At 40.9% G+C, this 25859-nt stretch overlaps 1 protein-coding gene across 13 annotated transcripts in view; it reads right to left on the bottom strand.

Annotated features, from left to right (window-relative positions):
* Positions 1 to 25859, bottom strand: part of EHBP1 (EH domain binding protein 1) — a 226230-nt gene that overhangs the window by 127113 nt on the left and 73258 nt on the right. For 9 of the 13 annotated variants that reach the window (XM_037391625.1, XM_037391623.1, XM_037391626.1 and 6 more), the window contains exons 6-9: positions 10804 to 10985; positions 7721 to 7860; positions 1543 to 1647; positions 718 to 840 (exon numbers count right to left, since the gene is read on the bottom strand). In XM_037391625.1, coding sequence (XP_037247522.1) covers positions 718 to 840; positions 1543 to 1647; positions 7721 to 7860; positions 10804 to 10985 — 550 coding nt within the window. The remainder of the gene's footprint in view (positions 1 to 717; positions 841 to 1542; positions 1648 to 7720; positions 7861 to 10803; positions 10986 to 25859) is intronic. The other 4 variants (XM_037391630.1, XM_037391633.1, XM_037391635.1 and 1 more) reach the window with 1 other exon arrangement.

Raw genomic sequence — 25859 nt, 5'->3', positions numbered from 1 at the left:
GTTTGATGACAGCAGAGGGAAGTCTGCATATCTGGATGTGGAGTTGGGGACAGCAGAGGTGCCTGCTGTCTTGGTGCTCCTTTCTGGCCTTACGGATGTAGTCTTATCAGATTAAAAACTTAGAGGGGCTGTATTTCTCACTCAAACAGAACAAGAATGGGCATGTTGGTCTGGAAAGGAGATTAACATCTGCCACGTGGTGTAAGGCACAATGCCAGATGGCTTAACTGAGGAAGCCATAAAAGCAAAAAAAAAAAAGAAGAATTAAAGAGATAAAATTAAATTATAATAATGAAGATTAGTGCTAACCAAGAATAGCTGTGATGCAGTGAAGACTGCAGTGATGGAAATTCTGATATAAAACAGCATCCACATGGAACGCTTGTATTTACTATTCGCTACAAGAGGCACCAGACAGTATGTGTTGCTCATTTATACCACAGGAGGTGAGTAATAGTAACACACCTGATAGGTCTAAAAGTCTGGTTCAACTCTTAGCTGGTAGCCCCCGGTGGCAAATACACATAAGCATGTGACTCAAACGATAAATCCATTTTCCAGTGGCAACCGGATTACTGCTACGACTACCTCAGTACTGCACGCAACAAGTGTACTTAATGAAAACAACATTTTCATTTGTAGCCCTGCAAAAAAAAAAAATCAAGTTTCATTAAGCATCTGCAATTAGCAATTAATTATGTGAAACAAATCTATTACCTTCCACATCAGGGTCTCCAAATGGATTTAATTCTGTTGTGTCTGGATCGCCAAAAGGGTTTGTAGTAGAGTTGGCCAGGTCTTGCTCCTCTTCATCCAGAAAATTAAGTTTATTGATAAGCTCTACAAACAAGTTGGAATATTGTTTTAATATAGATATAAACTGTTCATCTAACACATTTCAAGCTCAAAAACCCCTGTTACCAACAGTCCCTTGAAACACTGCACCAGAGTATGGCACGAACTGCACAGCTAAGCTAATGCACTTCGGTAAGTACACCAACAAAGGAGGAAAAAAAAAGTGAAATGAATGAAACTTCTATTCATTGATTAGAATATCACATAACAGAAATGACTACTAAGACAACCTTCTATTATCTTCACTAAATAAATGTTGCAGACATCTCTATCAAGCTTAATACAGTGATTTCTTTTTGATTGTTCACATACATGTTATCTACTGGCAAGAAATTTTAATTTTTGGATGTAACATGCACACAAAATCAGAGAGGAGACATTTTAGAAAGGTCAGGTATTACTGACTGCACAGCTAGGGGCTCGGGGTCTGGCGGTGGTTTGGGGTTTTTTTGGGTAAATTTTTTTTCTTTCTTGTTCATTATCAGATGACAACAGAGCTGTAGAGGAGATAGGCTCTTTCTCTATCATGTTGTTACCTGTTGGATGCACTACAAATTACTGAGAGTCATGCTGGGTGGAAGCACAGAGATAAAACTGACAGCTGAATACAAGCAGGAGTCAAAAGGTAACGGGTCACAGTAAATACAGACAATCAGAAACAGAAAGAAAGGAGGAAAGCTCATAGACCTTCAGAGGAACTGGCTGATTTAGCTGAAGGCATATTTGCTCGCTTTATGCGGTCATCTTGATCTTCATCTAAGCTGCTCAGAGCATTCAACTGGTTTACAATTTCTGTAAATAGAAGCCAGTCAAGACAAACGTAAGGCAAGGGCATTTAATGAAACAGAAGTGGAAACTGTTACTAGAAAGAGAGCCAGCGAGGAAGAGACAGGGTAAAAGAGAAGACGGAGTTAATTAAAAGAATACATTTAGAACAAGTCCTTACAACGATATACCTACAGCAAAGCACCTGTGTAGGTGCTTCAGTGATAATTTAACAAGAAATCCAGTTAACAGACAAACAAAACCTTGCCGGATTCCTGGTGTCAGCAACAGTAATTAGTTTTATGAGGATGAGTATGCACATCAGATCAAAACTTAGATGTACTAGATACAATTTAAAGACTTTTCCTGCTCGTGAGGAAAACCTGAATTTTAAACCATTGTCAATTAACACAAAACAGCCCCAGAATAACTCACCTCTCTCTCAAAACCTTAAAGCTACAGAAAACTAATGCATACATATGTATTTTATATATTGTATTTATTTATTTATACACACACATTCTGATTATTTAACATTTACACTCAGTCACCACTACATTCTGACCTACAAGCTGAATTTATTTAATAGTTCTAAAAGATATGATCAGTATTGTGCTATGAGAATGCATACTGAATGTATGTATTGGTTGAATTTGCCACTGACATGCTATGTAAGTAATACCTTACTGTTTGGTAAAATCCTATTTCACCTGCTATCCACAGTGGAGAGCTCTGAACTGCCATGAACTAATAATTTTTAAAATCTATTAATGTTTAATTCTAGCCAAGACATTGACGCCCCCATAATTCTGGAAGGAAAGCAAGAAACAAAAACCAACTAGGTCTTAGTGTCTTCTGGCCCAAGGGGAAAAATTCCTCTCTGATCCTCCCCCTTAAGTAGTCCCATCCACAGCATTGAACAAATAAATTCCTGTAGTAATGGGGACTGAGCCTGGGGCATCTCTGAAAGGCCTCATGCATAGCTTACTGTGGGGAGTCTCCCTCATCCTTCCAGCTGACAAACAGGCAGGAGAAGCCTGTGCAGGAGAGACGATCCTGCTTGTTGAACATCATTGCCCCTCTGACAGGTTTTTTCATCTCCCGTCTCTTCCCAATGAAATAAATGGATGATGTCTTCTGGTGTCATCAGTGAAGCTAAAGCCACTTAGATGCCTTTACTGCACACTTCTCATGCCAATCATTCTTGGATTTCCTTCAAACTTCAATTCCTTGTGTACACAAGAGGTTACTTTCTAACGCTTTCAGTTCGCTGCTGTCCTGAACTTGACTTTTTCCTCATGTGGCTTTTGTTTGGGAAAGCGAGTGTTTGTCACTGGCTCTCATAGACTTTGTTCTATGCACTAGTTACAAGCAGCAAGATGCCTGACTGAGCTGAAAATTCAGTAGCGCTGTGATTGTCCCAACTGCTGGTGCCCACAGACAACCTGAACTTCCTAGCAAGGGGGAATCGTGCTTTTAAATCACCCAGCAACACCTTCACCAGTCAACACACTGGCACAACTCTTCATTTCATGCCTTCACAGACAGGATAAAGAACCTGAAGCCAAAAGCAGAGTCCAGAACCTGAAAATATTTCAGTCATATGGGTAAAAACTTCTTTCCCAAATTTAAACTGTTTTGCAAAGATATGCCAATCTGCAAATTACCAAGTGAAATGATCTATTCTGCCAATATCTATTGGACATAACCTATTGTGACGATGACAAAGCCACAGCAGAATTCCTCTTAAGCACACCTCCTTAACTGTTCTTGACCTTAAAGCAAAAATCTGCTTAGATGGGATTATGTTTATATCTACACAAAGTTGATTCCACCATCCTAATTTCCTTATTTTTAGCTCCAACAAAACAAGAGTAGTGTCCTAAACAGTAACACCAAAACTGCCCCAAAACCCTTAACTTTCTCAGTATGCAACGCCATGTACACCTTAGAGATCAGAACAATGCAATACTATCTTCTGGGAATTTTTAAGAGTCAAGATACACAATGGAAAATACTTTGCTATACTCAAATAAAACAGAGCTGACCTTATAAAATACTAGTGCAAACGAATTACTAGTTTAAACCAGGCTGAGATGCTGACATGATTTACAATTTATTATGCCAGCATATGGAAAAAAAAGCCCCAAAACAATTACTATTCAGTTTTTATTGTCAGAAAATAACAAATTAAGTTCAGAGCTTTAAAAAGAGGGAATTCTTTGATGTGGTCTGAATCACCTGGTCCCATCTGCCAACCTAAACACCCATATGCACTACAATGTTTCTCATTACAATATTAAATGGTTTATGTCATATTTTGGAGTGTAGAAATGGTAGGTTAGAGATTTACGTCCTATATTATCTTTTATAAATCTCATTATCTACAAACATATATTAGCTTGTTCTACAAGTATGTCATATAAATCACTGGTTCAGGGTTTGGAGGCGGGTGTGTTTTTTTTTTCATCCTTCTCTCTTGCTCTTCGTTTGTTGTGTTTGTTTTTTCTTTAAGCAGCGTGGTGCTACTGACAAAAAAGAGCAAATGTACCAGAAGTTTACATCAGAGGTACGGTTTCCCAAATGGCAAGAAAGGGCTACACAAATTGCTCTGCAGAAGCCTGCTCTTGAAATATGCTGGGATTCAGACTTCTGCAACCGGTAGCACATGGCCACACTGCTGAGTCCATGTGGTGCCCCAGGACAGTCACCGTGCTCCTGTGCAAATGGAGCAGGAGGCAACTATCAACTTCAGCATGAGGCTTTAAGTATCAATTAAAACATTAAGAGAAGCAATGCATTTATTACTAACTACCCTGAGTTTGTGAGCTATGAGCCATATTTCTTCAAGTACATTGGGATGCCTTGTCTTCAACTGAAGACTAAGGACAGGATAATTCTGAGAGGTTTAAATTAATCTATATTAACACATAGAAACAAAATATTTGAAACATATTTCATGGCTACAAACATCATTATCAGCTTCACACAAAACAGAGATAGGTGGAGATAAAGCTTTTACGCGTAAAAAAATTAAGCAAGAAATATTGGGAAGGAAGGGGAAAAAAGCCTGTGGCCGAGGGAGTTTTTTTTAATGTGAAAAGTAGTGCTTTGAGTGGAAAACATCTTTCAGTCTGATCTTAAGGTCAGTTGTATGACAACAGTTCCCATGTTGACCACATCAAATTTCACAGTGCTTTTGAGGTAGGTCAGTATTGCACCACTTATTTCATAGCTGAAGAAAGAGAGGCAGAGATACTCACCCCAAGTTAGGCAACGCATCAAGGAAGAGGAGCAGCGTTTCCTAACTCACCTGCACCACCTACAGCCCCATGCAGCAGGTCTCCCTTGTTCTCCTAGCGGTGGATATATTTGTTCACCTATAAAGCTGCAACTTTGGGCCAAATTAAAAAAAAACAAAAAACTTTTGTATGCTGTGAAAAGGAACAATCTCTGTGACAAAGATTTGCAGCCAATCTTGCAGCTGTGACTTGAGGACAAGATTTCGGTCATCAAGACATCCAACGTTTCTGTGAGAAGACTGAGCCAAATGTAGGATAATAATCCCTTCTGCTTTACTACTCACACTTCACTTTTTCAAAGCTCACTTACAAATATTAACCATGTCATGCTCCCATCATTCCCGTGAGGTGGTTATAGCCAGTACCCCCTTTTTACAGTTGGGAAGACAGGCGCACTGAGGTGCAATGATTTGCCGCAGGGGACTCTGAGTCAGTGAAGGCATTCCAGCTTGCTCGGCTGCCAACACCCTAACACAGCAACAGATGAGAAAACGTTGGTAGCAGCAAGCTTTCAAAAGGGTTATGTAACTTCCTCAATTAACTTTACGGGATCCTGCAAACCCAATTATTTTTGATAGAAATTTTAGAAAGAGTACTTCACTACATCAGTTTTGCTTCATTTCCTTCTTTCTGTATTTCCTTCTGTTCTTCTGCAGTGATTCCCACCTTTTTTCCCTTGGTTCCTCAGCTCTTCTCCTTACGTTTTATTATTTTTTCCATTCATTATATTTATTACAGGAGTCACTCCAGCTGCCCGTCTTGAACACATGTTGAAATAGATCCTTTAAATTTTATTTATTAATGTTTACTTACTGTCCTGTGTTTTACGTTCTCCCATTTGCTAGGAAAGCTATGTGCACTCATTCTCCTTCCACATCCCTCCCATCCCTCTCCTCGTCTAATGTGGGAAAAGCTAGCCAGGCTAAGGAAGCAACTCAGATGTTGTAGCCAACTCAAGAAAAAGTCCAAGGCTGACCTTTCCCCGCTCAGGTTCCCTTAGTGATGCATCCACAGAAAGTCCAACCCAACCCTCCCATCTGGTCTCATCAGAACAGGCTGCACAATGAGCAGATACACTGTAGTTCAGGAGCATTGCTTCTGCCTTTCAGCTAGGTGTCGTAATGTTTGCTTAGAACAGGTAATTTTGGCCTTTATAACAACAGACGGAAAGCTGAAATGCCTCTAAAACAACTCGAGTGAGGACCTTGTGTGGCACATCAGAGAGCTCACCCCTCCCTGTCTCCAGGAATGTTCACTACATAGCCAAAGGACAGCGGACAGACTAGTCTAATCTACATCAGCTTTTTGCTTGTTCAGGAATGGTTTGGCCTGTTTAGATGCTGAACGCTGAAGAAAAAAATAAAATCACTAAAGTTGAAGACCAAGATCTGCTACTTTTTAACTGATGTCCTTCTGCACCTGGGTTTTCCATAGCAGTCCTCAGTGCAGTGTCTAGGCATTCTCAATAAAACACTTCTGCACAACCGTGCATACAGACTTTACCTAGCCACCTCTTTCTGTGTGCTTCCCTTCTCTCTGAATAATCGGATGGCCTGGGTTTGGTGTTCTGACCCGCACCTGAATTGTCCTGGTTACACTGAGAAATGAGAAGATGACCTTGCAGAATGATTTCAGTGTGGCCAGACCGATACATGTCGCCTCTCTGACCAAGAAGACATTATCTCTGTTTCTCAAATAATTCATTCTGGACTTTGCAATCTGCTCTGCACCAGACGCATACAGCATAAGTAGAGATTTGGTCAGGGTACAAAATGTTTAATGGAATATGTAAAGCAGGGAGAAAACAAATTTGCATCTTTTCACAACACCAAGTTTAACTAAGTAATAACTACTTCAGGCTGAACCTTTCAATTGCAATGAAAACTCAAAAAGAAGTGATGAAAGTAATGTTTTATAACAGCAAACCAACGTTCCTCTGCATTTTCAAGAACATATTTGACAATTCACTTCTCTGCTTGGAATGCTCTTCCCCACCTTAAAGAAGGATCCCTTTAGTTCAACAAACATTTTTAAAGAGCACTGCCAGGCATGAAGGCTGGCACCAGAAGTTAATTTGTCTTTCCCTGATTCTTTTACAGTAAAGAATCTAAAGTAAAGTTCCTACAGAACTCCTCTGGAGCAGTACTACATAATGATCTCTACCAACAATTTAACATCATCACATCCTGATCTGACTTGCATCGATTAGTTCAGCTATCCTGGACACACTAACATCAGCAATTCCAATGTGGTTATACTATCTCACTTCAAACAACCTTACCATCAAATTGCGTTAAAGTCCTTTAACATTCTCCTGATTCCATTTCCATGAAGCACCCCCAACCAAAAGGCAGAAGTACACCGCCTGGAATTACCATGTTATTGAGCAGAACCCCAGCACCTACCCATGGCACAACTCATTTCGCAGTTATTCTCACAAACTGTCTTCATTATTTCACTTCAGCTCATCCTCCTGTCTTTTCACTCACTGACCCTTTTCCTCCACCTTTTTACTCCTCTGTTCATACCGGTTCTTTGCTTCCCTAAAATGCTACCTACTTAGTGCATTCTCTCCTAAAATCAGGAGAAACACATGCACATTCAAAGCAATGCTCTCATATTCACAAATACTAAACTTTGCAGAGTTATGAATGGGTCCCCCTTCAATCAAACTATCCTAAATTTTATTTTGGTTGAGATTTCGTTAAATACAAATATAGCGTAAGGATAAAATCCATGGAATGCAACTGGCAAGTAGCAAAGGAATTATATTTTACTATCCCTGTGGCAAAACCAACCTGTAATTTTTGCAGCCTTTTCCTCTTGATTCACTCTGTTTCCTTCATCTTCTTCATTGTCTTCCTCAAAATCATCTAGATTTCCAATATCAGCTTGTTTCATACTCATCAAACTAGCCAGGCTTTGCATGTCTTCATCCCTAAATAACAGAGTTCAAAACAGGCATTAAAATGCAGCCTGTTAATACCACATCTGATACTGACACATTATTAAAAAAATCTTTAAATATTTTTATGCTTTCTTTTTTTCTTCAGGGAAGTCTCTGATCTCAGATCTGATCTTGAGTATAGGGAAAGAACAAAATGAGTACACTTATGTATATTGATTTCTGAAGGGAAAGTTTTATACTAACAAAATTCTAAAGGGTAAAACCAGTGCTGCCTTGCACGAAGAGTCAATTTGACGACTGCTTCCTAAAATTTTAAAGCAGCCCAGACATGCTAGTAAACACCTATCTGGTGGTCTTCAGTTAAAATGGAAATGTTTTGTCAGACCTACTGTCCACATGCTGCATGTGACATCTATCACTACATTCATTCAGAACTCCTGACACTGTTACAGAAATTAAAATTCCTTTCCTAAATATCTGAATTCATTAACAAGATCAAAGCCCATTACATATCAAAGCCCAATTTCAATTCTTATTTGACTGTATCGCATACACACATATCTTTCACAGAACTGTACCTTTCATATGAAATGTATGTTTGATGAAAAGGTGACAGCAGGCAGAGATTCAGAGAAATGGATGTTCTATGTTTGTTTCACAAAACCCCAAGATTTTTGAAGTACATGATGTCATTCTTGGAGCAACAGTAATCTTACCTCTTCTCTTTTAAAACCATTTCAATAGGTTTATTGGGATTAATAAATATTTTTTTTTGGCTCCTTACAGTAGGACAGACTGGGGATTGCCTGGAGCACCTCTGCTGAAAACAGTCTGGGGACCCCGGTAACAAGCAAGCTCTAGGAGAGTCGGCACCACGCCCTGACAGCCAAAGGAGGGAAAAGCATCCTGAGATGCACCGAAACAGGACCATGAGCCACAGACTGAGGGAAGTCATGACCCTCATTTACTCGGACTGCATCTAGGGTACTGCGTTCAGTGTTGGGTCCCACAGTACAGGAAAAGGTGTTGATGAACTGGAGTGGTATTAATAAATATAAAATCAGTAACTACCAGAAGTCACAAAGACCTTTCTGTTCATGCAGAATCCTCAAGGTTTCATCTTCCTGTTTTGATAACCAATAGGTCAAATCGACTCTTTAAGCACAGGGGAAAAAATGTAGCATCCTATAACTGCATTGACGGGCAGGCTTTTTTATGCACCAAGACAAAAAGCTGGGAGCAGTTAGCACACAGATCTTGTACATCAGCTGTTCACATAAAGTTTATAAATTAAAAAGTCTCTGAAGTACTATTTCTTTTTACTGTCCTTTCTGCACCCATACTTCAAAATATTGTTACCTGTGTTTTAGAAATAAGATGATTTTTGGTATTGCACAGCAATAGGCTGCAGTATTTTCTTTATAAAATGCATAAAATAAAAGTGCCTCTCACTTTATGAAACTACTGCAGCTTATAAGGGATGTAAGCAAGCCTTGGCCTAGCTACCTTGTCTTGCACGTTCATGTATCTGGTACCTGAATTCTCTCTTTTATACTGACTAGTAAGACAGTCTCTATTTACACACACTAGAAACCAATGCTTTCACAAACCACAGCTTTTTGCTTTTCCCCGCCCCTCCAGGTCCATGGTTCAGAGCAATATTAAAGCCCTGTTGTTAACTTACACTCTACTTGAATTACAGTCTCCAGCCTGAAATCTATTGATTTCAATGAGAAGAAGGTACATGTGATGCTAAATGGATCAGCTTTTACAAATTATGGCCTCAAAACCCACTAAGAGCCTAGTATAGCTAGCTACTGTATAGTTCACGGATGCTGGTTGTTCAAAAAAGCGAAGAGGTTATCAGATACTTCTTCATTCCCATTTTCAGCTGCAATGCCACATTAAACCACAGCTAAATACTTCAAAATGTAATTCTTATATGGTACGTCAAACTGTGGTTCACAACAGGTTAATGAGAGAAGGGAAACAGTAATAGTTAATAGTAATGCACCTGTGGTTTTCAAAGCACGCAGACAAAAAACGTTTCTGTGTCAAAGTATATACCTTAAAGCTGCTCATGAAACAGTGTTGGGGCACTTGTATTGCAGTGGGCAGTGTCTACAAGTGCATTCAGAATACTGTAAGCTAGAAGTAAGCAGCCCTTTGGAGGGAAAAATAAATTTAAAAAGACGTAAAAGAACCACTAAAGCAGTAGTTTCCCCATCTACCTCTTTTTGTTCTGCCATTGTTACATTTCCATATTCTAGAGACAAAAAGGAAAGGCAAAACAGGATGGCTGATAAACCATCCATCCTCCAGCCACACAAAGTTCTCAACATCTGGCATTTTGAATCTGACAGAAATTGCATGAGAGGTTATAGGATCTGCAAAAATTATCTGTACCCTCTGCCCTTCAAAGGCTGTTGAAATAAGGGACAGAACCAAGCGAGCGAGTAGAGGGAGTGGTGATCAGTGCCCAGCTGAACTCTTTTCATGGGAAGTTCTTGTGTTCAACCCAAAATCTTACTTCTGACTCCACCCTCTCTCACCTTACAGCTGGCTTTGTCCTTCTTTCACTCTTTGTAAAATATAAATAGGTGAAATAGAAGTAAGTTCTCCTTCTCACATTTCCCTTGCAGTCTGCTAAAGGTATTGTTGGATGAACACACACACGCACACAAACGTATATTCCTGCTGATTTCAGACCTGTAGATATTTTTAAGCTGCTGTCATTTAAAATGTCTGTAAGGGTAGAGGACAAGCTGCTTGTCTCTGAAGAACACAAGACTAAAATCAGAGTAAGAAACGACTTTTACTCAGCTAAGAAACTAAGTATGGCAGGAATGATAGGTATGCTGAAGGATACTCTCAAATTCTGCCATTGTATACAGAAAGAGCTCTTTATCCAAAGAATTCTTTGAAAAGCAACACAAAGCAGGCTATCTGGTTTAAAAAAACAAAACAACTTACGTGGCTTTTCCTTCCCTCAGGAAAATACAAGACAAAGAGAACTGTAGTGTGGCAGATACCACTTTCTTAGACAAAGGCTTGAATTTTAACTTGACATCTGTCTGTGTAGGCATGGGGCTTGCATATTGCTTCATGTTGATGCTGCTGGTGGCAAGCGCTTTTCTGCGTCCAGAAGGAGATTCCTGAAAACAAAGGAAAAACAAAACTTATGCAAAAGGTGCTGTTACACTAAAACCTGCACGTGCACAAAAAAAATTATACTGATTAAGCCTGCATAATTCTTTTTTTCTAGTACACAGGCAGCAGGGATTGCTATGGTCCTTTCTAGAGACAGAAGTCCATTTCTTAAGCTAGGTCAGCCACTAATGGCTCTCTGGATCTTTCCTTATTGCAACAGAAAAAAAAGGTTATTCATTGCGATCAGTGGCCTTCCATATGAGATCCTAGATCTTCAACAGCTTGAGCTTGTAGCAGCATCCACAGCACACATCCATTTCAGCAAGTGGGAACGGATCTCCATTCCTTCTGTGGCAAACTGGACTAGTATTGTCCAAACTTGGATAGTCCCGGAGTAGGACTTCCAACCTATGGAAACCATGGCTTTCAATCACACATATATTTCTTTACATAGCAGCATGAAGCCATCAAATTGGTATTTTGAACTGCTATCTATGTTCAATGCTCAAACATAATGCCTGAATATTTTTCAAAGCAATAGTACTTCTCAGTAGTGTTGTACATGTTCTACCAAGAGTGACAGGTTTCTGAAATTAAGGTTGACAATGTTTCCAAAAATATTGATAAAATTTTTCAAGGAAAAAATAAAAAGCAAAAAAAGAAAAAGATAAAAGCCTATATTGTATTTCAAGATGAAGGTGTTGCTCACAGTTTAACAATTCAGAAAATCTAAAATGCATCTAAGAATCTAATATCAGCACCAGCAGCAAAGGAACGATTATATGCAATACAGCTCTAGTAACAAAAATAAAACAAAAAAGCACTGCTGTTAACTCTTTTGAAAAATGTTCTCACAATAAGACTACATTTTACTGCAGTTGACAATTTGTGTTGAATAAAGAATACTAATTCAATCAAAACATTCAAGCATCCTTTTTCAAAGTACTTGACATTTCCGCCCAGTAGAATAAGTCAGAATGTAATATGTCATCCCCAAAGAATACCTTGTTTAAAAAACTAGCCTTATCTGTCAGATTATGCACAGCAATATTATACAGAACTATTAGTGCATGTAGATACCTTATGAATGAATTTCAAAAATGCATCAAACACTTGAGAAGGATTTAGGTCCTCTCAGAAGAAATACTTAAGAATATGCAAATACTCTCAACTGAATCAAGTTGAACAGATGCGACTATCACAAACAATACGAGTGCTCTTTCCCTGGCCACGGCTGTCAATCAAAGAGTGAGATTAAGGTCCAAGGTTCTGACAATGTGTAAAATGGAAAGTATGATCAGGGAGTTTCAATTATTACACAGATATGAACAACAGTAATCTGTTATTGTACCATACCTTTAGAATAACTAAACGTTGCAACTCATTATACCCAAGGCAAGATGTACTGCAGCGCCTGTGCAGAGCAATGGGAGAGACACAGCACTTCTTTTGCGTGTTCTCCAGCTAAATATACATAAGCAGTTTGCATCTAAATAGCAACTTGTTCCATAAAACTAAATTTTCAATATTCATACTATGGTACTAAGATGGTAGCCAAGGTGAATAGAAAGAAAGTTTGCTTAAATCTCTTCTAGTTTTTTTTAAAGTATCTTTAGAGAGAACTGGCATATATAATGTGGCTTGCGAATATTTATGCAACTGACATGGTAAAAACTACTTGCTGATGCTAGTGCATGTGCTTTTCTGCCAAAGAGGACAGGAGCAACCAGAAATTAAGAAGTAATTTGGAGCCACAGAAGGAAGGCAAGGGGGCCAGGGGTACAAGTGGGGCCAGGGGTACAAGTTGCACCAGGAAGTTTCATGTCGGGAGAAGACAGACATTTTTTACAGCAAGAACAGTCAATCACTGGAACAACCTCTCCAGGAACGTGCTAGAGTCCCCTTGTTTTCAAGGTGTGACTGGACAGGGTGCCAGATAACCATCTAGGCTCCCTCTCCTGTGACAGGTTGGACCAGATGATCTTTCCAGGTCCCTTTCCAACAGAGCTGTTCTGCAGCTGTATGACTCCTGAATACACCCCTCACCCGCAGTCAGGCCAAAGGAAAACACTGCTGGGATGGGTGGGCTGCAATGACTAGGAAACATCTGACACAATTTGGGACTAGACTCTGCTTTAAATCAGTTGGGATGAGCTTATACTTGCAGACAAAAACCAATTATACCTCAGCCAGTTTTAAAATCTGCATTACAGTATCACAGTCACTCTTACTGAAATCAGAGTTAGCAACATAAGCTGAATGTATGGAAAGACTCTTAATTTGTTCATTATTCCCAAATTATGCCATTAGGATTAAAAAAAAACACCAAAACAAAACAAAAGGTGGGATTTTCTTTTTCCTTTTTAAAGAAGATGCAGATATGTTGTCATGTCCTCACTCCCCTTCATCAGTTAAAGCACCCCAGAAAAGATCACGTATATCTACACCCGGCACGAAACAGATCTTAAGACAGAACAAATCCTGAATGTAGGCACTTGCTCGCAGCCTCCCAGATGAACCACTGGTCAGCAATACCATGCCTGGATTCTGATGTACTCAGTTTGACTATGAAAATCACTTCCCAGCAGCTGTAACCATCCCCCACTCACCAAAGACCTGGATTATTTCCTTGTGTAGCTCCCCGTGCCTCCTCAGTGCTGGCCCACCTGCTGCGTACACCCTGCGCCACGGGAGCCACACACGGACTGCCCAGGAGGTCCCTGGGGAAGCGTCCCAGGGAGCACAAACAGGCTCCAGTGACTCTGAAAAACAGAACGTGTACCTGGGGGCAGAGCTACTTTCTCTTGTTACAAACACAGCATCTTGTCTGATAACGCAGATGCATGTCTTGTCTTTATCATGGTGATTTTACTAAAAAAAGTCAAAGCAAACAAAATAAGCCAACCCAAAGACCAGTTCAGTGGAGAATCTGAAGCGAAGAGGAAGAACGGAGCATTAAACTTGCCAGCAGCCAAACGCTGGACAAGGACATCAGGCCAGCAGAATTTTGGAATGATGTGGAAGTACATTTTCACTTAATATCTATTTGTTGTATAAATTATCATCTTGCCATTTGCAGCTTCAGATTATCTGGGTCAGAGAGCACATAAGAGACCTGAATCAGGAAAAGGCAAAGTTCTCCCAGTGAAGGCGATCATCACCAGTTCCTTTTGAAATCTGCAGGGGTCAGCTGCTACAGAGGAGGGGGGAGACAAGGGTGCAGACACTGTGTGCCAGTACCCAGGGGAGAAGCCAGCCACGGGCAAGAAGATTCTCCTAGCACTAAAGATCCTGAGACGCTGTGAAGAATAAATCATACTTAGCAATCAAGTTCTGTCTTCCTGAGAAAGGAATTAATTTCATAATCTTTTTGTGGGTCAAAGACATAAGTTATCTTTTCAGGTTCCAATTGCCTATAAAAATCCAAATGTGTGAATTTATCATCTTTAAAAAAAAAAACACCACCAACCCCCAAACCCAAGCAAAAACAGATAGTCCCTATCTTCCAAGTTTTATTTTCCTTAACATGTGAGCTTAGGTACACCCTCCTACTCTCTCAGAAAAATAAGGGTGTTAGAAGTGTTGCAGCATTTTTTCCTTTTAAGCTCTACAGGCTTGGCCTTACATGGTTTTAGCTACAAGTAGAGGGGGAGAAACTTCTTTTTTGCCCCTGAAAAGGATACTCTCAAGGTGCTTAGGTACATGGCTGATTTCACAATGGATTATGTTTTCTACTCTGACACATAATCAACTTTTTAAAAATTGTCTTTAAATGTCAGAACATGCTGATAACCACTTCTCACAAAGGCTGTAACATTTTCTTCAAAAAAACCTACATGCTTCGTATGATACAATCTGAGTTACCCCAGAAACACAGAGAAATTTTCTTGCAGAAGAATAAATAATTTTCAAATCAGCAGAGACAAAATAATCCAAGAGAAATACCTATGAATGGGGTATATGGGAACGGCTCAGCAGTGGGCTGGAAGTTCTATCAAACAGAAGCACACTTTGGTAAGACACTAAAGAATTAACATCCATTGAACAGTAAAAGTCTGATCTGGTGTTAATCGTGTCTCGTGTGAGCACAGGGAGTTTTGTGGAAAGTAAAGCGGGAATCCCAATGCCAATATTTTAATTGCTCAGTTTTCTGATTTTGGCTATATAATCAAAGTTTAAAATATGTAAGGCTCAGTTATGCCTCCAGGTATTTCACTTACAAGTGACTGCCAGAGCTGCCACATCACATTTTGTGAAAGGGTGCACCGAAAAGTCAATTTTGAAGCTACAAAAGGAAAACGATTCATGTGATAACAGGTGACAAAATACTCTACAACACTTAACTATCAAGATGGAGTTCATTCTGTAAGAAAAGTAATTTGGAAACTCTTTACTTTTTAAGAAAGGCAATGCATTATGCAAATAAAACCAACTATGATACTTGACTATCACAGAAAGATAGACGATAACCTACAATACTGGTAAAATACAAATACCTCTAGGTTATCTGCCAGCTCAAACATACTACTGTGTTTGAGAATGGGCACTGTTTGGATCGTAAGAATAACACGTGGAATACCGGTTAACAATTTAACTTTGCTGTTTCATGTTTGCTAGTGTATAGTTCCAGCAAGAGAAGCAGCATACCAGAAAAAAAGGAATTCTTTGAAAAATCACCAATGAATGATTAAAAAATAACTACTTGGTATGTTAGCAGGCACTACTGAAGCCTTTCTTCTTACATATGAGAATAATGGCTGTGCTGGGTCGACCAAAGGCTTCAAGAAACCTGTGTATTATTTATGAAGTATATTGTTGACAAAGTGATTATTATAATTTACTTAAAGAAGAGCAAAAACCACACATAAACATACTGCAATACTTCTCCAGAATGCTCTCCTGTGTCAGGGAATTTAAGCTTTTGTATTACACGCTGTTATGCCTTTCTCTCACAAGCAGCTCCATCCCCCTTGCAAGCCTCCTCCAGCTACTCCCCTTAGTCCCTGAAATGCCTCCAGCACACACCATATTTTGGTGAACTAAACCTATGTGCAGTACACCAGGCTGTTCCAGCTGTTCACAGCTGGGGGAGCAGCGGGATGTGGCGTGTGGCTGGCCCTGCACTACGCTGGCTGCGTGGCTGATACTTGTGTACCCTGGTACTTCAGAAAAGCTAGCATAATAGTAAAAATCCGGAGGAAGAAGAAGAGCTCAAAGCTAGCAACACAAAAATTAATATAGAAAATAGAAAGACCTCCTAATACTTTGTAGTACTTTGATTTCTGAATTCAAATAAATACACAGAGCAAGCAATATTATGTAAATAAATAAAGTGGCATTCCTTTCTAGTACAGAAGAATATTAGTAATAATGAATTCAGGCAGTTCCCAATTTCTAAGTACACTGTCTGCATTTGTACAGACCGTAATAACATCTCGGATACCAGCAGAGGTGCACCCACTGGTGCCATCACTAATGTGGCTGTTTCTTACCAACTTCGGGCCTTTAACACGGCATCGGTACACATGGTTTAGAAGCTAGCAGGGATCCGTGAATGCAACATGCAAAACAACTAGTACCTACTCTAAAGAGAGACAAAATCAAGTCAGTCAGAAGCCACATAGCTGCAAGCAGTGCAGGGCCAGGCTGGGATGAGTGTGGGGGCACCTTGCAGAAGACCTACAGTACATACAGAAACACACATTGCAAACAGCTATTTAAATAGCTACAGATGGGCTTTCAAGGAGCAGTCCTCAACACATCCCCTCTACAGCATTTTAAGTTACTTCCACAAGCCCCCAAACTCCCATCACATTACAGACTTTGGGGGTAGAGAAGGGAAAATGAACGCTGGCCAAACCACAGTCCATTCAGATGAAGCTGCAGTTACTGTCACAGTTATACGACCGGACCCACTTATCACACAGATTTCTGTCTTCTCAATGACGCAACCATGCATCACCATTCCCTTCCACCACATTCATGACTGAGCAGTGTCAGACATCCCAGAAGTTACTATATAGTAAGTGCCACCCTTACATAAAGATCTGCCTAGCGGAAAGGATCCGCATAGCCTGATCTCACTCTACAAAAAGGTTAGTATGAAGCAATGCCATAAATCACAAGCGTTTTCTAGGAATCATCCCCATCTTTCCCCACCAAAGCAGACCTTTCACAACAAAGAGGACTAAAATGCTCTGACAAATGCATGAAACCAGACAGTCTGTACCATAGATGCACACAGCCTACTTTGACTTGGAAGATGATCACAGGTGACACGACAGTCACGTCACACTATTAAACAGTACTCAACTCTCTTCTGAATGAAGTCAAAAGATTAACACCTCCCTATGAAAGGTCTGGACTCAGATTCTTATTTTAAAGGAAACCCAAATAATGTAATAATGCAAATTTCATGCTGCCTTCTTTCCTTAAAAGTGTATTTTTAATGACCTTCTGTCCTGTAATTACCAACTGCCTGCTAAGTCTTCTTCAAGGTTAATATAGTAAGTGCAAATAAGTAAGAAACAGCTTTGTATTTTCTGTTGAACTGGCTTCACACATCTAGAATTACACAGGATCACAATATCGGCCAGGTTTTGTTCACGGGGTTTATTCCTCTGGGTTATCTGGGCTGGGGAGAGAGTCCCTCCACGGAAAACAGCAGAATGTATTTTACCTCTGTGCACCTGAACTCAGCTTGCCCACGCAGACCTTCAACCCCTGCTGCACCGCAGGCTCTAATCCCGAGACACCACTGCCCTCCTTGCAACACACACCCATGGAGAGAACACAGTCAAAGATTTCCATTCAGCACAAACCAGATCAAAAAGTGTAGTTCTTAATTATTTAGATACCAAATTGTCCCTCTTTAACAGAAATACATTAAGTAATGCATAAGCACTGTACAGACATTATTCAGAAAAAGACCTAACGAGGGAAGACAACAGGTTTCCTAATTGGATATTGTTATCCTGTCAAAGGAAACAATGAGTTTTGACTTTCTCCCAGACAAGGAGGACATACAGCATAATATTTTTAGAGGCTATCTTTTCAAGTTTTATAAAAGTGAATGCTAAAAAGCCTGCAGAGAAACACAGATTTTAAAGAGGAGCAGTCTGCTGCACATTTAGGCACAAAATAATTAGACAAAGCGATTTTTCTAGCTGTAAAAACCCATTGAGTGGAACAAGTTTTGAGGATTTCGTTTTCCTTTCCCTTACGAAATAAACGGAGAACGTTTTGAAGGAAAGCTGTCCTCTGGCACAAACCCCACCGACCCTCCGCAGCCCCCACACACGGCAGGAGAGGGAACGGGAGGTTCTCCCTCTCCCGCCGCTGGATGCCAGCCCCGCCGGCTGCGTTGCAAGCGCCATCTTGCTTAGATGAAAAGATCACTGCTTCACTGGCAGAGCAAAATGGATCACTACAGAATTTAATTTGTGAGAGTATACAGCAATTAAATGCTAAAATAGACAAGCTACAGGGAGCTCTCTCAACTGGAGAGAGTAAATTAGAAACTATGTCAGTTAAAATAATTTAGACAGTCGGATGGGAGATTTGGAGGACCGAATGCAGGCAGCACGATCTGTGCTGAAAACTTGTTTAAAAGCAAATAATGCTTCAAGGTATCCAGAACATCATTAAGAATTACGATGCATTTGAACGGAGAATTTAATGTTTAAAAAATTCTGCACATACCAGAAAAGTCTGAGTCCTAGACATGAGGACTGGGAAGGAAATAAATAAAATAAAAAAGTTGAAACAGCTACACTTGATACCTGTTTGTGATGCTCACAACGTGATCCTTGTCCTTGTCAGAATCGGAGCCCTTGAGTCAAATCATCATATTATCATACTCATCTTAGGTTTAGGCTAAAAGGCTACCTCAAAAACACCAACATGATTTTTTTTATAGTACATCCAGATTAATGCATCATCCTACCGGCAGCACAGCACACCATTTCTTACTTAACACCAGCAGAGGCAGTACTTTCAGTAAGCAAAGAGAAAATACAACACGCTACTACAGCTACCGTCTTATGGTCTGCTTTCAGGACAGCCCCATGAGATTTCACTAGCACCCCGAGAGACTCAGGTATGTAGTGAAAGGTTCTATCTGACCAAAATCATACCTGTGGGTATGCTCAGCACCCTGCTGTGGGCAACAACAAACATTCATCTTCGCAGGCTAATCCTTTGCGTTCACAGACGCTGGAAATCTCCAAAGATTGCCATCAGATAGGAAGTTGATACAGTGAAACGATACCTAATAAACTGAGGTAATTCATCTACACTATGCAAACTACCACCATGAAAATCTGGAGGTCCTGTTGTGCTAAAAAAAGTACTATTAAGCTTCTTGGACAACTACTGGGCAGATGGCCAAAAATGCGCACGACCGAAATTTTAAGTCAAGCAATTTATTAATAGACCATGTGTGTACGACAGGTATCCCCTTCTAAAGTGGGCTTGATGCTTACAAAGGGGAACTGAGAAAAGTCTACAGCTGAGCCAGACAATTTTTGTAAGAAGCAGAGAACTACCAAACCCTGAAATACTCAACCTTGCAAAGGACAAGAGCAACTGCGTCACGTGTCCATTTAAGAGTCTTCGTTACTTTCTCCTTTGGACTGCTTAGTAAAACAGGTACAGTTCCTGAACACTCTCCCACACAAAGATGCAATAGGATTGCCAACTGATGCTGAGAAATATTTGCTCTAGCTCTTCTAGCCTTTTTCCTCCTTGCTCTTTGAGATCACTTACTCTAGAGATGCTCTGCAAGTTTCTCTTTTTCCATTAATGACAGGTTTACATTTACTGTTACTGTGCCTTTGATCACCTGCTAAGCTCCAGGTCCTTATGCTCCATGCAAACAGTACTGTAGCTTGGTAAAGTACATGAATTTTTGCTTGTGTTTGCAGAGATGCAGCTTGTGTTGTACCACTCAGGAGCCCTGGAATACTTTACTGTCCTGTATTACTTAGCAGCAACAAAAATCACATCCTTTCCTGCAATGCCCAGATCTCAACGTGATGAGCTGACTAACACCCTAATATTGTCTGGTATCTGCTTCCCCTTCGCAGCCATTTGCTCTCTCCTGTTGGGATCGCTGCATGGTAGGGGCTGTCTGTCCCCTTCCTGGCCCCAAATGCTATAGCCACTTACATGACCATCTACCCCTTGGCCTGTAAGGTACGTGGTGTGGCTATGTGCAAGTCTGTGTGTATTACTACATAAATCACTAGTAAGCAAAAGCCATTGAGATGAAAGCATTTTTAGATAGCAAAGACTGTAAGTGTAAGTCCTACCGTAACTCTACAGAATTTTAATTTTTCCAAGGATGAGGGACAAGAGCTCACGGAAGCTCGGCTGAAGCTGGCAGAGAAACTTGTTATTACCAACTGGCTGTTGAAATTCTCAAACCTCTGCTCTCAAAGCAGCAGATTTAAAGAAGTCTGGGCTTGAGCTGCTGCTGATACATGGCAGGTGAGGCTGGCTGTCGGGAATGGCACTGCACGCAGGGCTGGCAGTTTGGTGGAAAATAACAGTCCTTCATTTTCTGCGAGCTGTGTGCTGCTGAGCTGGATCCTTCACAGCGTGCTGTCTGCCTCCGAGAGCGAAGCCTGTGCTCCGCTGCAGCTGGGGCACTTCCAAACAGCGTTGCCCCTGGTTTGGCCTTATTCTTCTTCCTTTTGAAGGGTTCATTGTATAACTGCATAGTATTTCTGCAGAGTTAGCTTCAAAACAAATATGGATAATTTCAAAAGAAATATAGATAATTTACCTAATGTTAGAAAGGGAGAAACAGCAGATGATAAAGTTGGTTCCTACATTTTTAGCTGAAACTGGAGTAAGAAAGACCTACTATGTGAGGCCTCCTACTTCCAGGGACAGGACAGGCGAGTTGACTTGATACCCACGACTTTATTTACTGCTCAGCAACTCGTAAGTCCACATTTTTCCATGTATTGACTGAAAGGACTCGCAGGTTGTTTTCTGGGTTTTGTTTTTAAATAATAGGCAATACCCATTGTAAGATCTCCAAGTAAGCTCGCCTGGCACATGAGCTCTGTGCTGCCTGGCAGTCTGTGCTGTGATCCACTGTCCTGCTCACCTGCTCTGTGCAGAGGCACCCCACGAACTGCTACTGAACCTTCAAAGAGTTACACAAGAGATGCCCAGTTAGTGTCCTCTGGCAGAAGACCATCTTTAGTGTACAAGTAAGTATTTTTGAAAAAGAGGGTAAGCTAGTTACCAAACCAGTTACCTATTTATTGTTGGTTTCAGATGTGAAGAGCCCTTTGGATGACTTTTCAGTTTCCATTCTAGGCTCTAGATTCCTTACTCCCTCTTGGTGTCACTTCAAGACAAAGACCCAAAATCTTTGACATTAAAGGGGTGGGTTTGAAATAATACCTCCAGCTCAGCAGTGCATTTTTAACATGAGCTCCGTATGACATTACAAACAGCTGTTGAAAGGTCTGTAGCTCCGTACCTCAGGCTGTGCCAACCTGGCAAGCCTCGTCCTGAGGAGACAAACGCCGTGCAGGAAGACACACACAGCACAGACCCCAGAATTAACTCCGCATTATTTAAACAGACTCGCAAACGTAAACACATTATTCAGCTCCTCTGTAATCCCCAACAAGGGAGCAAGTTTGAGGTAACACTCATTAAAGAAGAAACAAGGTCAAAAGATTAACTGCTCCAGCAACCACACATACTTTCAACCACCCTTCCAGAAAATACTGTATTTTAAGACAGCATATAACATTGTCTAGAGTTCATTATCTAGCATAAATAAAACTTGTATAAATGGGGTTTGTGAGATATCAGTGTGTCATCAACCAGTTGTTATTACCTAAGGATAACCTCCATAGAGTGAATGCAAAATATTAAATGACATAAAATTTGCCAGGCTTATGACACAGAAAAGCTTTTAACGATGTCAAGCAAAGATACGACTCTTACGTTGTATTTTTTCTGTATGGAAAGTCGGACCTTAACTTGAAAAGCACAGAGTGAATGGATGTATGGTCTGTAGTGCCTGACGGCTGTGTGCTGACCAGCCATGCTCACACAGTGACCACTCTCCTCGTCAGAACCAGAGCCCTCAGGTCAAATTATTTATCATATTAGTTATAGCTTAAGTTTAGGCTAAAAGGCCACTTCAAAAAAAATCCTGCATGATGTTATTTGAAGTTAACATTTTGGTTATTATTGGAGCAGCAATGTATCTCCATTATTGAATTAATGACTGTGCTTTTTTTATTCTCTTCCCTCTTGCTCACAACTTCACTTTAGGCACATGCCAAAACCACGGAAATACGTGATGCCAAGAGGATATAACACAGCTGGAGAAGTCCCCCAAAGCACAGAGAAATTACTGGCCTTGCTGGTGCTCTTCCATCTCCCCCTCCTTCCTTCCCACTGTACTTCCCAGCTACCAGCCTAGAGGACATGCTGTAAGACCACCGTAACTCTTACAGCTTGGAAGAGCTGGCTCTTCAAGAAAGTGTCTTCATACAAACATACAGATCTTCGCCTGTGCCACATTACTACTATTTCTTTCATCCAAACCTGCAGCTCATTATCAGGGACAAAACCTCAGTGAGACAACTTTAATATGCAAATCTACTCCAGGCTGTTATTTAAGAGCAGCGTGGTTTGCAAGGGATGGCTCCTGTGTGCAGCACTCCCCCCTACAGAGCAAAGGGAGGAAAAAAATACTGGATCTATGGATCTAGCTGATGCTGTACCACTGACGGGCATTTGAATCTGATGCATGCGGGAAGAAGCAGGGGGCAAATGGTAGGTACATAGCTTGGGTAAAAGGGAGGTAGCTGAAAATTAAGATCTGTGTGAAGCTAGAATAGGGGCATGCTCACGCATGTACAACATCCCAGCTGTCACACCCTAGGCACACACAGAAATGGGAATAGTCTATGGTGCAGGTGCAGTTACATATTTTTATAAACAACATAATTACATCTTAACAGCAAGGATAAACACGTGGCATTCCAGAATGCAGCTCTGCAATAAACATAAACTTCAACTTTTTAAAAGCCCATCCATACCTCCAAATTTGTTCCAAGCAGGGAAACGGCTAAATGGGTTTCTACTAACTTTGCACTTAAAGTAAAATTCACCTCAAGGCTGACAAGCATAAAAAATTTCAGTCGAACGGGTGATATTTTTTTTTTAAAGCTGCAATAGCCTGAAAACAGGGGCTTGTAATGAAGCTGCCCCATCAACCAGAACCACACTGTCACTAGAGCAACACAATCATATTGCCTGTGCAAAGAAGCAATGCATTTAACATTTTCTTCACTGTGTACTATCTATTAGCTGAGTTTGTCACCAAGATATGTGGCAGCTCCCTGCAATACTTACGAATGTATGGCAAGGCATACAAGAATCCATCCATGTCTGCTTCAGCACAGGTTTGTCGTCTTACATTTTGACAAAAAACTTAAAAACCCCTCCTGTCTCTTATCTTGGGTTTCTATTAAATGCTGTTACTATCAAGAAATAGAAGTCGTCCCAGGCAAACATCTCAGATCTCCCCATAGCTATTCACTATTACTAATGCACATTACATGTTCAATTCTTCCTTGCTGCTTCTATGAAAAAAGCTCTTGTCAAAAACAGATTTCATTTTTTCTGTGTATGCACAAATTAGTTATGGATGATTAACAAAGCATTCATTCTTTTATTTGCTTTGGCTGAGACTTGATCTGTGTTACATTCATGTGAGGGAAGCACTTCATTTTATGTTGATTAAATATGAAACACTGTACTGTTGATAAAAAGAGTTGTGTTCAGGGCTGCGTATTATACTGACAATAGATGCATGATCTTGGGCTAACATTTTCTTAAACAAGTTTTTCCAGATTTTTAATTGCAAAAAAACTTGATACACCTTTTTTTTTTTTTCCATCCCTTTCTTCTCACCAAGTACTGGGCAGTAAGAGCATTATGTCTCAAAGCAATGTGCTGTTGTCTTAACAAACAGCAATCAGGGCTGCATATTTAACATAATAAAAAGGAATTTTCAAATTCTGCCCCACAATTTGGTTTCTGTAAGCATAACTTGCATTATAAAACTTATCCAAAAAAAGACTGCAAAACTAAGTAGGACAGGCAGCAAATCATAATTACAGCATTCTTCTCCTATTGCGTGAAAAATATAATGAAAATGAAGATGTATTGGACAAGTCTTATGGAAACTTACAGTCAGTCATAACAGTTTTGGCCATGATCTGGTGCTACTGACTCCAGCTATCACAGGATAACCCGTGTGTAAATGCTCACCTATAAGGCCCATAAATCCTCCATGTCCATTAAACACAGTGATATAGCAACACCAAAAAGGATGCACTTCAGGAAGATATTTAAGTGCAAGCCTAACTTCAAGCATACGATCTACTTGTAATTAAATCAAGTTAAAGAAAGCCATACGATTAAGCACCTTGTTAAATCCAGGAACAAATTATCAGCCCTTATAAAACATGAGATTCTATCTCAGGGTTTACAGCACATGAAAACAAACGTCCACGCACACACACACACACACACACACACATGCAGAGTATTATGCATACTTTTGCAAGAGGGGATTTATTTTTAGTGTAGCTACACAGCGGTAAGTGCAGCTCTTACTCGAGCGAGGAGGAGGTCTGGCCATCACAACTTCTAAGCCACAAATCTGATCCAGGCAACGCAGTTTCATTCTTTCCTAAACTTCCAAAGATCAATGGTATTGTACCTTAACAAAACCTCCACTAACATCTCTGCATCACAAAAATAAGTCTAGTCCATGTATTTCTTAAACATCACCAAAACCAAACCATGAACTCAGGGTTTCCATTTTACTACCAAGGAGAGAGAGTCCTACCATAACATGAAGCTGAAAACTGCCCAAACCAAGGGAAACTATGCAAGCTGGCTTTAGAAAGGATGGCTACCGCTCTGCACAGCAGGTGCCCCTGAACTACCGCAGCGCTGGATGGGAGGACAGCAGGAGAGGAGAAGACGGGAAGCTTGTTTCGATCCAAGCAGGCTACCACAGGGTCTCCGAGTAGCAGGTCTCTGCTCCCCATGAAGGAGCACGGTTGTTAGCTGACAGCCATCCGAAGTGCCCAAGACCTGTCTGGAGGAAGGTCGCTCTAGAGCCGATATGCTGCAGGTAGGACAAGGAAGGGCCCCCGAAGGCAACCAGGCCCACCTGAAGCAGCCGTGCTGTGGCACGAGGGGTGAGTCCTGCAGGGCACGAGAAGCACAAGGGCACCTAGAAACACCCATTTCTCCTCCCCACCCTCGTCCAGGGCAGAGGTGCAAGATAACAACAACCACCTGGTGCTGGAGCCGATCAGATAACCTCTGACTCCTGACCCACCTCCTACCTGCATCCCACTTTTCCAGCCACACGCTCCTGCCTTGCACCAGCCTGGGTGCTTTGCCGGCTCTTCTTTCACCACCAGTCCCTCTCACTAAACCAGCAGAAAACTCATCCAGAAAAAAAGCCCACAATGTTGTCGGTTGGGTCAGGGAGACGAATGAGCTCTCCAAGGGCCAGGCGGGCACCAGCATCATGCACTGAAGGGGCTGCAGTGCAAAGCGGGGAGTGAAGAGGACGGAGCAAGGAGCCACCTGTTGTGGCAGAGCCCAACTGAGAATGGCTCGGCCATCCCACGTGCCTGCGTTTTCAGGCAGTATTTTATGGAGATTTTACTCTTCCTGTTCCAGCCAGCGTGAATTCAGCTCCCTGTCCTTGCAGATAGGGGATGGTTGAAGTGAAACAAAAACTTTTATTTTAAGGATCCCCCAACAGATTTTTTCTTTGCTGCAGGTCACATAAGAACACACAAAAGGAC

The sequence above is a fragment of the Falco rusticolus genome, chromosome 6 (genome assembly GCF_015220075.1).
Source record: "Falco rusticolus isolate bFalRus1 chromosome 6, bFalRus1.pri, whole genome shotgun sequence".
Classification (NCBI taxonomy): domain Eukaryota; kingdom Metazoa; phylum Chordata; class Aves; order Falconiformes; family Falconidae; genus Falco; species Falco rusticolus.
The sequence above is the reverse complement of the archived record's forward strand: the minus strand, read 5'-3'. Positions and strand labels throughout refer to the sequence as shown.